General features: G+C 34.9%; 1 protein-coding gene across 10 annotated transcripts in view; it reads left to right on the top strand.

Annotated features, from left to right (window-relative positions):
- The window catches only part of CADPS2 (Ca++-dependent secretion activator 2), a 506,787-nt gene that overhangs the window by 256,601 nt on the left and 232,984 nt on the right, over window positions 1–17,202 (top strand). For all 10 annotated transcript variants that reach the window (XM_008587894.1, XM_008587876.1, XM_008587886.1 and 7 more), the window contains one exon: window positions 15,857–15,996. In XM_008587894.1, the coding sequence (XP_008586116.1) occupies window positions 15,857–15,996 (140 nt within the window). The remainder of the gene's footprint in view (window positions 1–15,856; window positions 15,997–17,202) is intronic.

Raw genomic sequence — 17,202 nt, 5'->3', positions numbered from 1 at the left:
ATCATTCAAAGTGACAGTTATTATGCTTGTTTTACAAATATAGGTAATACTATATATGGAAAAAGTAGGTGATAGTTAATTTTGGGTACATTGTAAGTATTAAGATAAATTAGCTTTGCTGAACTTTTTATTATTTCATTGAAACTAACTCTTATTTTTCAAGCAACTTGTTACTCTTAATGTAGCAAGTAAAAATTAGCTTGTATATTTGTCTTTTTCATCAAGCTGTTTGATTAAGCATCGATAGAGACCTATCTGAGGAGTTAAGCTATATAATGGTGTGTCCAAATAGCAGTCTTCTTGGGAGAAAAATATACTGTCTTAGGAACTCTGGCCAGTCTAATTTTTCCTTTCTTGTCCCTCTTGATTTCCTAGATATATCCTTTCTGTTTTTTTCTCATTTATATAGTTCTAGTTAAGTTGAATTCTCTATAAGTTATGTAAAAAATTTTAGGGGCTACATTAATTTTTAAAGCCAGGTATCCCATACATATAACTGGACCGTAGAGCTTAAAATATGTCCCTGATTGCCTGATTTATAGGTATTCATTGCAGAACTTCTGATTTCAGCATATAAGATAATATATCAGGAATAGATTAAAGGTGTTTTATTGAATAACTGACCATAGTAATTTTTCACAAATAATTATACAGTTAAACTCATAAAAATCACTTTAGGTCTTTGCATAACTCAGACAAAAATTTGTATTTGAGGATTTAAAAAGAATTACCGGCATTATATATCTATGTATGAATTTTAAAAAACCCATTAGAGAAGCTGCTAGTGAAATCATAATCATAGGTATTTTTCTTCAATTTGAAAGCAAAATTTAATATCCAATTTTATTGAAATATCCAGCCCTAGGTAACTGCTGCTTTTCGTAGCAAATTAATATCATTTGCTGCAAAATGGAATGGAAATGCAGTTGCATTTCATATATGTCTAATTTAAGTCACCATACACAGGAGACTTTTATTTTTGTAGTTCTAGCAGGTGGCATGGCTTTTATGAAACTGAAAGTCCTCCTTCTCCCTCCTTAAATCCTTTCATATAGTGATTTCTCATGAGACTTTACAGTCAAATCTCAGCAACCATGCTGTGACCAGCAGGACCACAGACAGGTGAAGGGCCAGAGATAATACATATAGGGTGCAGTCTTTCCAACCTTTTTTTTTTTTTCTAGCAGCAGTTAATTATGTCTGGCTTACAGCTCACAAGCTGTGAAGTGTTAGAGGAGAAGATTTGTCATTCTAAGTCTGACTTTGAAGGAAACTTGACAGCACACATCAGTTAGCTGTTCCTCGGTGAGCCTGTCTCAGTCGTTCTCTAAGGAGCTGGCCAGGAGCCTCACGTAGAGGTAGAGGAAAGCATTTCTTACCTGCTCACCACCGAAAGGATCTGAGTGAGTTATAAATAGGCATCTTCCATGGTGGTCCCATGTGCATGAGTATAGTAGAAGTTCACATTTCACTATTTCCTCAGAATGATAGAGGCCTTCCTTTGTCCCAGATAGAACAAATACTAGACATATACTGTACTAACCCCTTACTTCTAATAGGTGTGTATTATTTCATTGTGTAAAACCATTTGCACTTCCCTAACAAATTCTTACAATGTTGAGCATCTTTTTGTGCGCTGCTTTGCCATCTCTACACCTTCTTTGATAAAGAATCTATTCAAATATTTTCTGCAATTTTTAATTGTGTTGCTTTTTTGTTTTTTTGTTTTTGAGCATGGAAATCTCCTATCGTCTAGACCTCCTTTATCAGATTATATGATGTAAATATTTTTCTCTCAGTCTTTGGCTTGTCCTTTCATTCTTGTGACAGTGTGTTTCAGTTCAATTTATGGATTTCTTTAACGGCACATGCTCTTGGTGCCATATTCAAGACATCTTTACCAGACCCACCATCAGAATTCTGTTACGTTTTCTTGAAGAAGTTTCATACTTTTCAGTTTTTACATTCAGATCTTTGACCCATTTTTAGTTAATTTTTGTATTTAGAGCTACATGTCAATCAAAGTTAATTTTTTGTAAATGAATAACCAGTTGTTCTAGCACAGTTTGTTGTAAAGACTTTCTCCCCTGAATTCACTTAGCACCTTTGTTGAAAATTGGTTTTCTACATATCTATCTGTTGATCTATTTCTGGACTCGATTCTGTCCCATTCATCTATTTCCCTTTCTTGATGCCAGTCCCACTTGGAATCAGGAAGTGGTAGTCTCCCAACTTTGTTCTTTTTTTATTCTTCTTCCAAAGTTGTTTTGGCTATTCTAGGTCCTTTACTTTGCCCTATGACTTTTAGAATAAGTTTGTGTATTTCCATCAAAACAAAACAACAACAGTATGATTTTGATTGTGATTGCATTGAATCTGTGGATCAATTTGGAAAGAATAGACAACAATATTGAGTTTTCCAACTCACAAACACAGTAAATCTCCTCATTAATTCAGGTCTTATTTAATTTTTTGTAGCAGTGTCTTACAGTTCGTAGGGTACAGGTCTTCTGTTTTTTTTGCCAGATTTATTATATTATATTTTCTGCTATTCTAAATGATATTTTTATTCAGTTTTTTAATTTAGATATGGCTAGTGTATTGAAACACAATTAAGTTTTTATATTGGTCTTATATTCTGAAACCTAGCTAAACTCACTATATCTAGGAGAACTTTTATAGATTTATTTTCTTCATAGACAGTATTGTTGTAAGCAAAAATGACAGTTTTACTTTTCCCTTTCTAATCTAGAAAGCAAGTCTTTATTTCTGTTTGCTGCTTATTGCTCTGGCTAGAATCCCAATACAGGGTTGAATAGGAGTGGTGAAAAGTGGACACCCTTGTCTTGAGCTTATGGTGGAAAGCATTCTTTCACCATTTAGTATTTTGTTAGCTGGAGGCTTTTGGTAGATCATCTTCATCAGACAAAATTCTGCCTGCTGATTTTTATTTAATTTATTTTGGCTCTGATCTTTATTATTTCTTTTATTTACTTTGGGTTTAATATTTGATTCTTTTTCTATTTTTCAATGTAAAAGCTGCAAGTCATTGACTTGAAAAATACTTTTTTTCTAAAATAGACATTTAGTGCTATAAATCCCATACCCACCACCAAATTTTACTTGATTAGCATCCCACAAATTTTTGTCTTTTTTCCTTCTCATTTCCATCCTATTCAAAATGCTCTCTAACTTTCGTTTTGGTATATTCTTTGACCCATGGGTTATTAGAAATATATTATGTAGTATCCAAACATTTGAGGGTTTTCCAGAGTTCTCTTGTCATTGATTTCTAATTGAATTCTATTGTGCTTAGGAAAAATGTTATGACTTTAATCCTTTCAAAATGAATTGAGGTTTGATTTATAGCTCAGAGTATGGCCCATATGCACTTAAAAAGACTGTATTCTTTCATGCTTCAGTAGAGTGTTTTATAAATATTAAGTAGTTAAAGTTGCTGTTCAAATCTTCTGTATCTCTACTGTTTTTCTGTGTACTTTTCTATCAGTTTTTGAGAGATTAGTATTGAAATCATCAACTATAATTTTGGATTTTTTTAATCATTTTTTTGCTTCATGTATCTTGAAGATCTGTTATAAAGTACATAAATATCTAGGATCACTATTCCCTCTTCATTAATTGACCCCTTTGTCATTATAAAATGACCCTCTCTATCACTGGCAATATACTTTGCTTTAAAAATCTTTATCTTAGCCACCCCAGCTGTCCTTAGACTCGTGTTAGCATATTATTATCTGTTTTCATCCTTTAATCTATTTGTTTCTTTACATTTAAAATGTGTTTATTGAAGCAGAAAATGATTGGATCTTTCTTTTTTTCTAATTTGATAATCTCTGCCTTTTAATTGGGGTATTTAGACTATATTTTGGTATGACTATTGATATTGTTAAGTTTAAATTGACATTTAGCTATTTATTTTTCTTTGCCTCATCTGTTCTTTATTTCCTTTTTTTCTCTTTTTTTGCTCCTTTTTGATTAAATATTTTTTGGATTGCATTTTTTTCTTCTTATTAACAACTGTTTTAGGTGTTGCTTTTTAACTCATTGCAGTCTAACCTCAAGTAATATTATAACATTTAATGTATAGTTTAAGAACCTATAATATTATACCTTCATTTCTCCCCTCCCAACATTTGAGTTATTGTTGTCATACATTTTACATTTACACATGTTATAAACCCACACTACATTGTTTTTACATTTGTTTAAATGGTCAATTATCTTTTAAACTAGTATTACATTGTTATTTTTAGGTAGAAGAAAGGCTTAGGAGATTTTATCTTTTTCTCACCTTATCATTGCTTTGAACAAAATCAGGAATCTTTTAGGAAGGAAAAAGAGGATATTGAGTAAGTGGGCAGGAATGTCTTGTATGTGTGTGGAAATCCAAAGTCAGTGCTTCTATAACCTCTAGGACCACAAGTAAAACAAATAACCTAGCCAAAATAGTCAGAGGCTTTCTTCACAGAAATATTAAAAGCCAAGGAGGTAGGGGTGGGATAGTAGATAATTTGAGGTTACTTATCTCTCAAGGTACTGATGTGACTGAGTTAGCTGCAAAATGTACTTCTTAAGTAAATTAAACTTGTTTTATGTTCAGCTGAATTTTGAAAGTCTACTAGATGGCTTATTTTAGTTTTTATATAATTGATATTTTATCTATAATTAAGAAACAAAACCAATTGTTGCTTCAGGCCATTTCTGTTTTATTGGTTAGTGGAATTTGGAAACTGTGGCACAGAGAGGCAAAGTGAATTCTTCGAATTCATAGTGGTATCTTTGTTATCCCTTTGAGAGCAAGGCCTAGGCCATATCATCCATTTCAGCAACAGCATCTGCCTAGCAGTTTCTGACTCTCAGTATATGTCCAATTAATATTGTGAAGATGGATGAACAAATGAATACATATCCTGAAGTTTGCCTAATTGGTTTCATTTTTCCTGTGCAAAGTTATAGTAGAAAGTAGAATGAGTCACTTTTGTTTGAATGCTTGAGATCCCTAACCAAGCACTAAACTTAACAACAATTATAGAATGATATATAATTTGGATCCTACAGCAAGAGTGAAGTTTTAGTATGTTTAGTCTACCTCCTACTTATAATAGACAGAAGCAGGTTGGAACATCCTCAAGTCCATTACTAAGCCCTTCTTTTAGTTACTGCATAAATAAAAGAAATTTCCGTGTATTTTGGAGCTATCCAAAACCACTTTAAGAATATCTACCTCATTTTATCCATTCATTCGTCAATGGACACTTATGTCAATTTCATGTCTTGAACATTGTGAATTATACTTCAATAAAAATGGGAGTACAGATACATCTTCAACATATTGATTTCATTTCCTTTGGGTATATACTCAGAAGTAGAATTGCTGGATCATATGATAGTTCTACTTTTAGTTTTTTGAGGAACCTTCATACCATTTTCCATAATTTATGTCAGTAATTACATTCCCACCAACAGACTACAAAGGTTCCCTTTGCTCCATATCCTCACCAACACTTGTTATCTTTTGTTTTTTTGATAATAGCCATTCTGACAGGTGTGAGGTGATGTCTCATTGTGGTTTTGATTTTGCATTTCCCTGATGATGAGTGATGTTTAGCATTTTTTCATATATACAGTGGAATATTATTCAGCCTTAAAAAGGAAGGAAATCCTGTCACTTGAAACAATATGGATGAACCTGGAGAATATTATGCTAAGTGAAATAATCTAGGCACAGAAAGACTGATACCACATGATGTCATTCATCTGTAGAATCTAAAAACGTCAGATTCATAGAATCAGAGAGTAGAGTGGTAGTTGCCAGGGACATAGGCTTGGAGGGGTGGGGGAATGGGAAGATGTTGGTCAAGGGATACCAAGTTTCAGTTAGAATGAATAAGTTCCAGAGATCTATTGTACAGTATGGTGACTGTAGTTAATAATAACATGTACTTGAATATTGCTAGGAGAGTAGATCTTAAATGTTGTCACCACAAAAAGAAAATAATAACTATGTTAGGTGAATATCAAAACATCATGTTGTGTACCGTGAATATATATAGTTTTTATTTGTCAAGGGGGGCACGGCGGTTGGGGAATATTAGCCTCTATTTCCTTTAGTAGTAGTACAGAAAAGCTAAGACTAAGTACTTTTATTCCCTGCTGGTTTGTTTGAGTCAAAAATAAAGTCCTTAGGTCAAAGGTGCAAGATTCCAATTAGTTGGTTCACAATGACAAACTGAAGAGCTTAAAACCTGTTTCCAAGAGACATTAATTCTGGCACTGACTCTGCCATAGTAGCCATGAGGCCATGCATAAGTCACTTAACTGCTCTTCCTCTGCCCACAAGTCTCCCCCTGCCCTGACCTTTATCCCCCACCACCCTCCCATCTTAGCACATATTTTTCTGAATGCACTTGATTCTTTTGAGCGTACGAAAATGTATCATAGACATTTCCCACTTCATACTCTCCTGTCAGTCTTCCTTTCCCATTATTTAAGAGACTACTGACTAGTTCGCATTCATATAAAATGACAAATTGGGAAGGTTTTCATTAGTCTTATTATTTTGGCAAATTGTTTAGTTGTGGTTGTTAGACCTTGCATAGATTTCTTATTCAAATAAAGAATACGAATTTATCTTCACTCTTCAGCATGGTAGTTGATTTTCAGTATAAATACCAACATTTATCTGAGTCTATAAATTAACTAGTCAGTTCCAAAATATTTTGCTGTAATTGTATGTTCCACGCTCTTCAGTTTAAGGATACAGCTGAAGTAGTCTAAGTTCAAACATTATATGTACTTCCCTCCTTTCCATACTACCATCATGTATTATGGGTTGACAGGAATTGACTCGGCTCTAAGAATTCTCACAGTATTTAACAACCAAAGAGTGAGAACAAAGCTGAGGTCATTGTTAAAATGTTTGTGGAATAATTAAGGGAGTAATGTGTCAGATTGAGGAGGAGATGTAAAACTGAAAGTGTCTATTGTTATCTTGAAGTAATTTTCCTTAGATATTCATTTAACTTCAGTGTCAAGTTATTTACATAACAAGATAATGCCTCCCTTTCCAGGGTGATGTGAAATTAATATAAACTTCATAAAGCACTTTGAGACACTCAGTTACAAGGTTCTCCATAAATGGCAGGCATTATTATAACCAGACTAGTAAAAAGAAACATGATAAAGCTACTAGTGCAGTGTCCTGTAAGAGAAACTGCATTGGTAAGGAAATATAAAGGTCACTACTATTCATAATTTATGGCTGAGGAGAATAGATCAAGAATAATAATGATGCTTTCCTGTGGAGAGATGTCTTAGAAAACTCAGATGTAGCAGTGTTGGAGTATATTGCTCAATCCAAGGAGAAGTATAAAACCTATACTTTACAAGCAATAAAAGTGATATACAAAGATGAATAAAGGCCATTACTCTTAGTAGAGCCATGAAAAATACGGTGATTGACAAATTTGATTTATGTCTTTCAGAATTTTCATGAAAGGCTTTGAATTAGAAGAAATAATCCTTAATCATTTGGGTGTATGAAACTTGAAATTTGCTTCAAATATAAGCATGGTTGTCCTCTCTCTAGTAAACAAAATCCTCATTGTTAATCCTGTTTTAAAATTTTTTTGATTTATTATAGGAAAAGTCAGAACTTTGCTTTAACTATATTAACTAATACAAAGTGAGAGAAAACTGCATATTTTAAAAGATATTTCATACAAGCAAAATGTTTCAAGAATGTGAGAGAAATAAGTGCACACACACACACACAAAATAACCAGACAAAGCTAATGATAGAAATCTGCATGTAAAAATATCTTTGAATCACACATTCAGCAGAGGAAATTTAAAAGGTAAATTTAGTTTTATGATGAAACTTCAGCTTTTATTGTCTATGCATTAGTTTCTTGTTGCTGCTATAACAAATTATCAAAAACTTAGTAGCATAAAACAACATATATTTATTATCTTACAGTTCTGAAGGTCAAAAGTCTAAAATAGATCTCTGTGGGCTAAAATCAGAGTGTTGGCAGGGTTGTATTCCTTTCTAGAGACTCTAGGAGGATCCATTTTTTTTGGGGGGGGGGGGGCTTTTCTACCTTCTAGAGGCTGCCTATATTTTTTGGCTCATGACCCCCTTTTCATTTATGAAGCCAGCAATGGCTGGTCATGTTTTTACATCATACCACTCCAACACTGGCTTTTCTACCTTCCTCTTCCATATTTAAGAACCGTTGTGATTACATTGGGACCACCTGGTTAGTATAAGATAATCTCCTGTTTAGCAGCCTGCTACCTTAATTCCCCTTTGCCATTTAAGGTTACATATTCAGGTTCTGGGGGTTAGGATGTGGGCATATTTTGGAGGCCAGTATTTTCTACTTATCATATTCCAGAAATGGAAAGATGAGAGTTTTATATATCTTTAGCAAGTGGCAAATAAATGACATGAATTTCTAGAATTTAGTACCATCATTTTCTCTTATCAACTTTTGGCAGTACTTTAGTGGTCAAACCTTTTTCTCTTTTCACCTCATGGAAGTATCAATTTTAGATTTGCACTTTTATTTCTAATTTCTAAACATCTATTCATTCATCCATCTTTCCAACCAACCAACAAATCCTTAGTGTCTACAATAGGATGTGAAGGGAACCGTGGTTAAGAATGGCTTAGATTTAAGAAAGAAAGATGGTGACAGTGTGAAGAGATGGATATGTTAGTTAGCTTGACTGTAGTAATCAGTTCACTGTGTATATGTATATCAAAACATCATGCTGTACACCTTAAATATGTATAATTTATTTTCAAAAGAAGAATGGCTTAAAGATACTGGCTTTACTTACCCTATGTACTGTGATGAATTACCTTGTCCACCACAAAATAGCTCCTTCCCTCAGGGAGCGTCCTCTGCTCAGTGCATGCCAAATGCCCCTTCACATAAAAGTTCATTATTAAGTAGAGATGTTAGAAAAAAATGTGGGAATAATTCACACATCTTATTTTTCTTTTCTTTGCCCTATCCTCGACACCCCGCCCCCCATCATACAAATAACAGAGCTTTTAATCTCTGTCTTTTAACAAGCTAATGTCAGGAAAAGGTATATACTTAAAATGATACTTTTTTTTCTTCTTTACTCTGATTATTTACTTATTAAAAGTTCTTTCTTGTGAAGAAAAAATGTACTGTAAAGAGGAAAGGAGATGTGCTTCTCTGTTAGGTCGAGTACATATCTGGTAAGAGGTTGGAAGTTTGATCAATTCCATATTGTAAATTCCAGCATTCTTTCCAGTTTTGAAAATAAAGGGAGCTGGATTTAGCCCACAGACAATAAGGTCGGCAGAAGACTTAATGCTGATCTTTCAGTATACAAAGAACATTGTGTTAGTGAGAGTAAGCAGGTGCTCTTTGTTTCAACTAAGTAGGAGAGGAAGCAGTGATATTAAAGGAGAGGTAATTTAGACTAAGCAGCCTCAGGCGTATTAAAACAGTGAAAAATGTAAAAATGGAAATTTCTCAGAAAAATCATCTGATTCATCTTCTCTGCACACTATAAGGCTTCTGATATTAAAGCAAATATACGCTAGTTATTAACATCTGCTAAATAAATATTTACTGAAATGAAGAAAATTCAGGTAGTCCTTTCTCAGTATATACTATCTCCAGTTCCTAAGCTCTCAAGAAGTTACTTGAAAGGTTCACAAGGAACAGTCATTATGAATCTTTGCTAAACTATAAAATCTCTGTCAGTTGGATGAAAAAGACAGAGAAATGTCAACGGAACCCGAAAAGTCAAGGTTTCTCATAGAGATAGGCTCTACTTATGTGAAGAGATGTTCCCTCAGGCATTTGCTTAAAATATTTCTTGTCTCAGGGACATCTGTTTGTCAGCAAGAAGGACTTATCATAAAAAATTGAAACATGATTTCAGCTGAAAGTATTTGCAGTCCCTTTTCACTCTGTTTTAATGATGTGTTTTTAAGTCCAGTTCATCTCTTGGTTGGAGGTGAGAACACCTCACCACACTCTGAGTCATGCGACTCCTCTCTGGGATTGTATACAGCTGGAGAGAGGAAGATTATTCTTTACTCAAGGGCATGAAAATTTGATTGTCATTCCCTGGCTTAAAATCATCTTTTGACTACATGTTACCTAGAGGATAACATGCAAACTCTTTAGCAAAACACATTTTTACAGTGTATCCCTGGTCTCCCTTTCTGGTCTCATCCGCAAGCACAGCCTTCCTGTTTCCTCTTCAGATTACCTGGTTATGTCCTCATTCTTCCTGACTTTGCACAGTGTCCTGTCTAGCAGAAGTGATCTTGCCCAGCTTGCCTGATCTTGCTCACTTAAGACTTACGTGAAGTCCTCCTCCGTTCCTCAGAGTGAATTTGTCCCTCAAACTATTGCTGTCTGGCCTCACCTAAACTTTCTCTTGCTGAGATTGCTGACTTTTCTGTTTTCAACCAAGCAAGAGCCTTTCAAGCCTTACCATGCTTGACTTTTTGATCATTTGTTACTGATGGCCACTTCCTCCTCCCTGAAACACTCTCCCCTTGAATTTGGTGTGTCACGCTCTTCTGGGTTTTCTTCTACCTTCTTGGCCTCTGGTCTCAATTACAGACTTTTCTTCCCTTCTCTCTCTCTTAAAATTTGATGCTCCACAGGGTTCTCTCCTTAGCTTTTGGGGACATAAAGAGAATGACATGGCAGAAAATGTAATGAGCATTTGTATTGCATGAAGTTCTTTTGGTGGCAAGCAGTGGAAACTGATGGAGGGCGGGTGCAGGGAACAGAGAAAGCTGAACAACCATGTGGGAAAGGGCAGACCTAGGGTGGTGGCAAGAATGTCAGCATCAGGATTGAGTGCCTTTTGCTAGGGTGTCACCATTAAAGTATTTGGTTCCAACAGCCCCATGTCTTTATTTTCTGTCCCCTCCCGTGTCTGCCTTGTACATCTATGTTTTCTTTCAGATGCACAAATGAAACAGTAATTTCTCTATAAAGCCTGTCCCGTTCAAGAATTGCTGATTACATCCATCTTTAAGCTACAGTCATACCAAATATGTATCTCTTTTACTGTAAGATACAGTGCAATTATATTGTGGTCATGTGGATGTTGTCTTCATTTAGTTGAAGAAATGTTTATGGGAAAAGGCAGTAAATTGTTTATCTAGCCCCAGGGCCTATTTTTTTTTTCTTAGCATTATTTTCCCTAGTGTTTTTGTTTTGTTTTGGTTTTAATTATTCAGGTGTTTATTGAAATCGAGTTTAGAAATTTAGATGGTCTTAAATTCATAGGTCACGAAGTTCAACTAATGTGATATACAAGGATACTTCAAAAAGTTTCTGAAAATAGAATTAAAAGATACCAGTCTTTCTATGAACTTTTTGAAAACCGCTTGTACACATTAATGAATGTAGGTTGGCTTTAATCAAGGTATCTTAATGGAAGAGAAACAATGTAGAGTTTCCATCTTCTATAAATATATTTTAAGAGAAAGATCCTTCTGAATCCCATATTATTCTAAGCATATCCGTATGTACATATATATTTTATAGTTTTTTTAAGTTTGAGTTCTTCTTCCTGTATGTTAAATTTGACTATTTTAAACAAAAAAATTCATTTTGTGTTTTTCTTTACACCTTAAGAAAGATGGCAAGTAATGTGTTGACATTTTGATATGAAAAAGATACATTGACTTTATATTTAAGATAAGAAATCGTACTTTTATTCTGTGCTGCTAGCTGTCAAGACATTTAAAGTGTTGGTGACAGAAATAAACTAGAAGCAGAAATGTATGTAGAAAGGTTAAGAGAAGTGAACAGCAAAGAACAAAGTAATTTTGCTAAATAACATAAGTTAGCTATTTTGTATAGAGCTACAATTTAATTTACATGTGAACTTAGGATACAAAAGGATCCTTAATAAAATATCTTCAAATATTTTAATCATTGTGACCATCAACATCAGACACACCTCACTGCACATGAGCTGAATTCTATTGAAGTGGAGCTGCTTATCGTGAAGAACAAACCCATTAGCACTCGTTTACTTGTGAAAGACTTTTGAAGCAAAACACCGTGTTAGTATACTAGTTAGGATACTACTAAATGCTGTAACAAACAAGTGACAACATTTCAGTAGTTCAAAACAGTATCACCTGTATAACAGTTTACTATGGCCTGATGGAAGTCTGGCTTTCTTCCACGTGATAATTCAGGGCCCTGGTTTCTTCCATTTTAGGGCTCTCTCATTTCCTATGCCATTGCCATTCTCAGTTTTTGGCTGTCAGAGGAATAAGAGGGATGAGGAAGGCATTCCTACATCTTAATTACCTTTTCCCAAAGTGACACGTCACTTCTCTGATACTCCATCACCTAGAATTTTCACATGTCCCTACTGAGATGCAGGAAGAGCTAGGAAGCATAGTCCTTGGCTTACTAGCTGCATACCAGCAGTCGTACGATACTAATGAAAGCATGAGTCCTGGTGGACAGTTACACTATCTGCCATAGTTTACTCCTATAGCAACCAAGTAGTTTTGTTACCCTTCCTCCCACACGTAGAACACATTCACAACTCAAGGGAAACAGCCTGGAGTCTCATTTCGTCCTTACATCCTTTCCAACATCTACATCAGGTTTAGCTATGGCTGTTTTTGCCTGGTAGCCTATGAACTGAAGTTCATGTTAACTCTCCACTCCTCTGCCCTCCCTTACCATCCTGCCCTAGCATAACCCAATATACAATAGTGGGCAGAGACAGGAGAGCTACAGTTAATTTGAGAAAAGAAAAAATGGGAAACACACAGCAATAATTGTTCACTGACAATAATGAAATCCTGTCAGGCATGCACCGTGAAGACCTCTTGAAAGCATTCAAGATCTCTTGATTAGACCTGTATTGTGTATCTGAAAAGAACTCCTTTGTTCTATATTCTCCGTGGCCCTTTGGGCTCTACACATTGGAAGCTAATTCCTCATCTGTTCTCATCTATGGCTAAGTGATCAATTTCTGCTTGTGCAATTTGGGAACCTGAAAACTATTTTCCAGACCATTTTTAAGACTACGTTTGGGGCTTATTTGCCAATGAAGTTCTCGTAGAGATGTAGTAGATTTTATATCTGTGGGCCTCCATTTGTTACACGTGCCAGCGTTCATACCTTTATCAGTCAGGATGTCCAGGGTAACAGAGACAATTTCAGGTTTTTCAGATGGAGGGAACTTAACACAGGGAGTTAGCTACACGTATGATAGCACAGAAAAGCCAAACATATGATGGTGAATAAACTCAGAGATTAACAAAATCAAGAAACCACACTGCACGCTCTAGAGATTGAAGGGCAATGTGAAGAACTGATATTATCAGAGCTGGGAGTTCTGATTGTAAAAGACTGTGTGCTTCTTGAGGGGGCTGAGCCAGCCATGTCCTTTTTCTTTGTGTGTCCCCACATAGTGAGCACTCAAATGTTTGTTTAATTAAACAGAGCTGAGCAATAAAGTCCTTCTACTGACTTCAGTCAGAAAAACCCATCAGAAAAATAAAATGTGGCAGAAATGATGGTATTCGATGTTGGGATGATCCTTAACTTGTGGAACAGCTGTAATTAGTTATTTTGGGGACCTCTTGTTGACATTTAGAGAATGTCAGAAGTTTTAATTTAAATTTTCTCTTCCTGTATAAGACTTTTAGAGTTTGGAAAAATACCAATTTTTATAAACATAGATGGAAGAATTAAAAAGGAATAAAGTCTGTAGGTGGCTCATGCCAAAACAAATTTGAAAAAAAGGCAGGGGGGTGGAGAGGATAGGTAGGGGAAAGAGAAAGCAGCTTTCCAGACTTGCTAGGAAAACAGCAGCTATAGCTGCAAACGATATCACTCAGTCTTTGATTCATTTTTGGAATCCCCTTCTAAGTTGATAATGACATTTCCTTATCTACTGGTTTGAGCCCAAAACTATCAACATATTTTTCTTTACTATTATTTAAGAATCTGTAAAATATCCCACTAGATATTTTAGCAGTCAAAATAGATTAATTCTAGAGTATGATCATAATTTGGAAACCATCACAAATGCCATTTAGTCTGTTCTTGGATGTCCTTTGTGTGTTTGAGTATATAGATATGCTGGACGCAACATAGCTATAGCTTTCATGATAGGCTTGAGAAAAGTCTCAAAATAGTAGGTACATTTAACAACTTGTAAGTTGAGAATAGTTTTAGAAGTTTTTATGACTGTTGTCTTTCCTAGAGAGAAGAAGAACCTTGCTTAACGATTTCTTGGTGAATATCCATTTTTTAAAATTTTTTAATCTATAATTTATCTTCTTTTAAATTTTAACATTCATTTGTACATATTTATGGGATACAGAATGTTGTTTCAATACATGTATATACTGCACAGTGATTCACTTAGGGTAGACAGCATAGTTTTGTACCCATTAGTCTACCACTTGTCCTCCTCCACCCCTCCCTTTCCTCTGGTAACCATTATTCTACTCTTTACTCCAAGAGAACCACTTTTTTTGTTTTATATTCCACATATGAGTGAGATCATGTAGTATTTGTCTTTTTGTGCCTGACCTACTTCATTTAACATGATGGTTTCTAGTTCCATCCATGTTGCTACAAATGATAGGATATCATTTTTTTTAAATAGCTGAGTAGTATTCCGTTGTGTCTCTCTCTATATATATACCACAGTTTGGTTAGCTCAGTTGGCTGGAGCTCAGTGTTATAAAACCAAGGTCACAGGTTTGGATGCCTGCACTGGCCAGTTACCAAAAAAAATAGTGAATATTTCCACCTACAAATGAAAATGAAGATTTTGGGGGTAGGGGTGAGCATGACAAATTCAGTTACCATATATGCTTTAAAAACATTTTAGCATACATTAGTGTGTTTATAATTCTTTTATTCACATCTAAACTTCAGATTTATTTATTTTTCACTTGTTTTAAAATAATAATGACAAATATAATGCATCTCTCTTTAAGTATATTTGTTGTGTCTTTCAGGCTAAAGTACTCCCAATTTAAAATACCCATGAAGGCTTGGCTCTAGGTCTTGTCTAAAAGATGTCATGATAGACTAAAGAGAGGAAAATTCATTGTTTTACCTATATGGCACCTACATCTGAAGAATAGGCTTTTCTTTCCTGGGTTGTCTTTCTGAAGTAAAGTGTTATAAAATAATCACTTAGTAATTTTGCAGTTTTATTAAAAATAATTACTTTGTTTCAGTCATTTCAATATCATCTTTATAGTTTTGAAAACATGTAGTCAGGAAAAAAATTCTTCTTTGGTATTGATCTATAGCAGAAAATGTGCTGTGGTCAACCTTTTCCATCCCTAATTGAGTTGATTTCCTTTAATACTATTTTATAATGAAAATATTAAAACATGAGGCATGTTTGTGCTGCTTCAAATAATTGGTTTTGCTTTTTAAGCATGTTATGTATAATCTTCAAGATTTCTTTCTGAACTTCTTTGCCCTGAGGAGTGTAGAGTATTCTTGAAATTATGTGTCCATTATGTATTTTTCAACTGTCGATTCAACTGCAGCTTGTTGTGCTATTAATTCATTATGAAGTGACACTGGAAGAAAACTCATTATGTGATAATATGAAAACACCTATTTGTCAAAAAATAAATGAGTCTGTATTGAAAATCCATCTACTGTAGTGAGTGGGAGTCAAATAGTTTACTAGATATATGTGGGCATTGATGCCTTCTTTTCAAACAGGAAAACACAGAGAAAGTATTTCAGTTCCAATCCATAGACACTCTGTTTCATGCACTTAAATGTTTTGTTTTTGTTTCTTACAGGTGATATTATACCCAACTTCTAATAGCTCCAAGTCAGCTGAATTACACCGAATGGTAGTTCCAAAAAATAGCCAGGACTCTGACTTAAAAATCAAACTGGCAGTGCGAATGGATAAGCCACCACATATGAAGCATAGTGGGTAAGTGTGTATTTGAGATGTTTTCCCCCTGAGTTATTGGATTTAATTTCTATTGCTTTGCTCCCCATGGATTTGTCACCCCACTTCCCCTGGGTGATGGAGCCACAAAGCATTATTCAAAGCCCATTTCTTCTGAGCAGTGAGAAGCCCCGAAGTGGTTAATCTCCCCTGGAACCCTCAAGCAGGAGGCATCCCTTCCTTGGGAAATTAACCCTGAATTGGGATTCTCTTCCTGCATTTATTTTCCAGACCAGGAAGTTACAGGAAGAGAACATAGGTGGGGTTATAGCTTAACAATATAGGCTGGTACACTTTCAGTGAAACAAGTCAAATGACATTCCATTAGACAATTAAGTGATCTTACAGCAATTTCTCAGTATCTTTACATAACAATCAGTAACAAGTCTGTCTTGAGCCAGCAACCGTGCTGTGCCACAAATCTTTATCTTACACCAGAGACTTTATAGCCTGAGGAAAGTTTCCAGTCCTCCACAAGGTCAATATTTGAAACTGCAATGCTTTGGAAAACCAGGCCCTGTGAGGTACATATGCTTTATAGTATATTCCACAAATTTCAAGGTATATTTTTTGTCAGTTTAGTGGGAAAACCAGTGTATCAGGTTTTCACATGGAGTTTTCTCAAAAAACTTGACCTACATAGGTTGTTTTCCTTAATTTTTTAGACCCATAGACACCTTTATAGCTAGACACATGGATACTTAGTTAATAAAATTGTTTGCAGCTGACAAAATATTGGTTTGATAGTCTTTGGTATTGCACATCAGTCATAGTAATAAAAAATGCTGATGTATGAAGATAACTTCTAAGAAATAGTTTTCAAAATAAGTAATAGTTGAAATAAGCCTAGTATTCAGATCCTCAGAAATACTGAAAATTACATAAAACATATAAAAGCTAAAAGATGAGTCAAGTATAACCTAGAAGGCTGTTTTGACAGGAGAGGTAAGAGTGTGTGAGTGTATCCCAGGGATTGCCGTGTGTCAGAGTCAGCCTTCATCTCTGCCAAGGTCTTTTTTTTTTTTTTCTCTTGTAGCTGGTGAGGAAGTAGATCTGAACTCTTGAATACGATAAAATGACTTTTCAAAAATCTAGGTCTTTCTCAGATTAACACTTTTACTCCAGTCCAATCTCAGCATGGGGTGTTAGCCATTAGAAAAGAATGTGACCATTTTTCTTAATAAGGAG

Source organism: Galeopterus variegatus, unplaced genomic scaffold, assembly GCF_000696425.1.
Source record: "Galeopterus variegatus unplaced genomic scaffold, G_variegatus-3.0.2 Scaffold120, whole genome shotgun sequence".
Lineage (NCBI taxonomy): Eukaryota > Metazoa > Chordata > Mammalia > Dermoptera > Cynocephalidae > Galeopterus > Galeopterus variegatus.
This window is presented reverse-complemented; position numbering and strand designations above follow the sequence as displayed.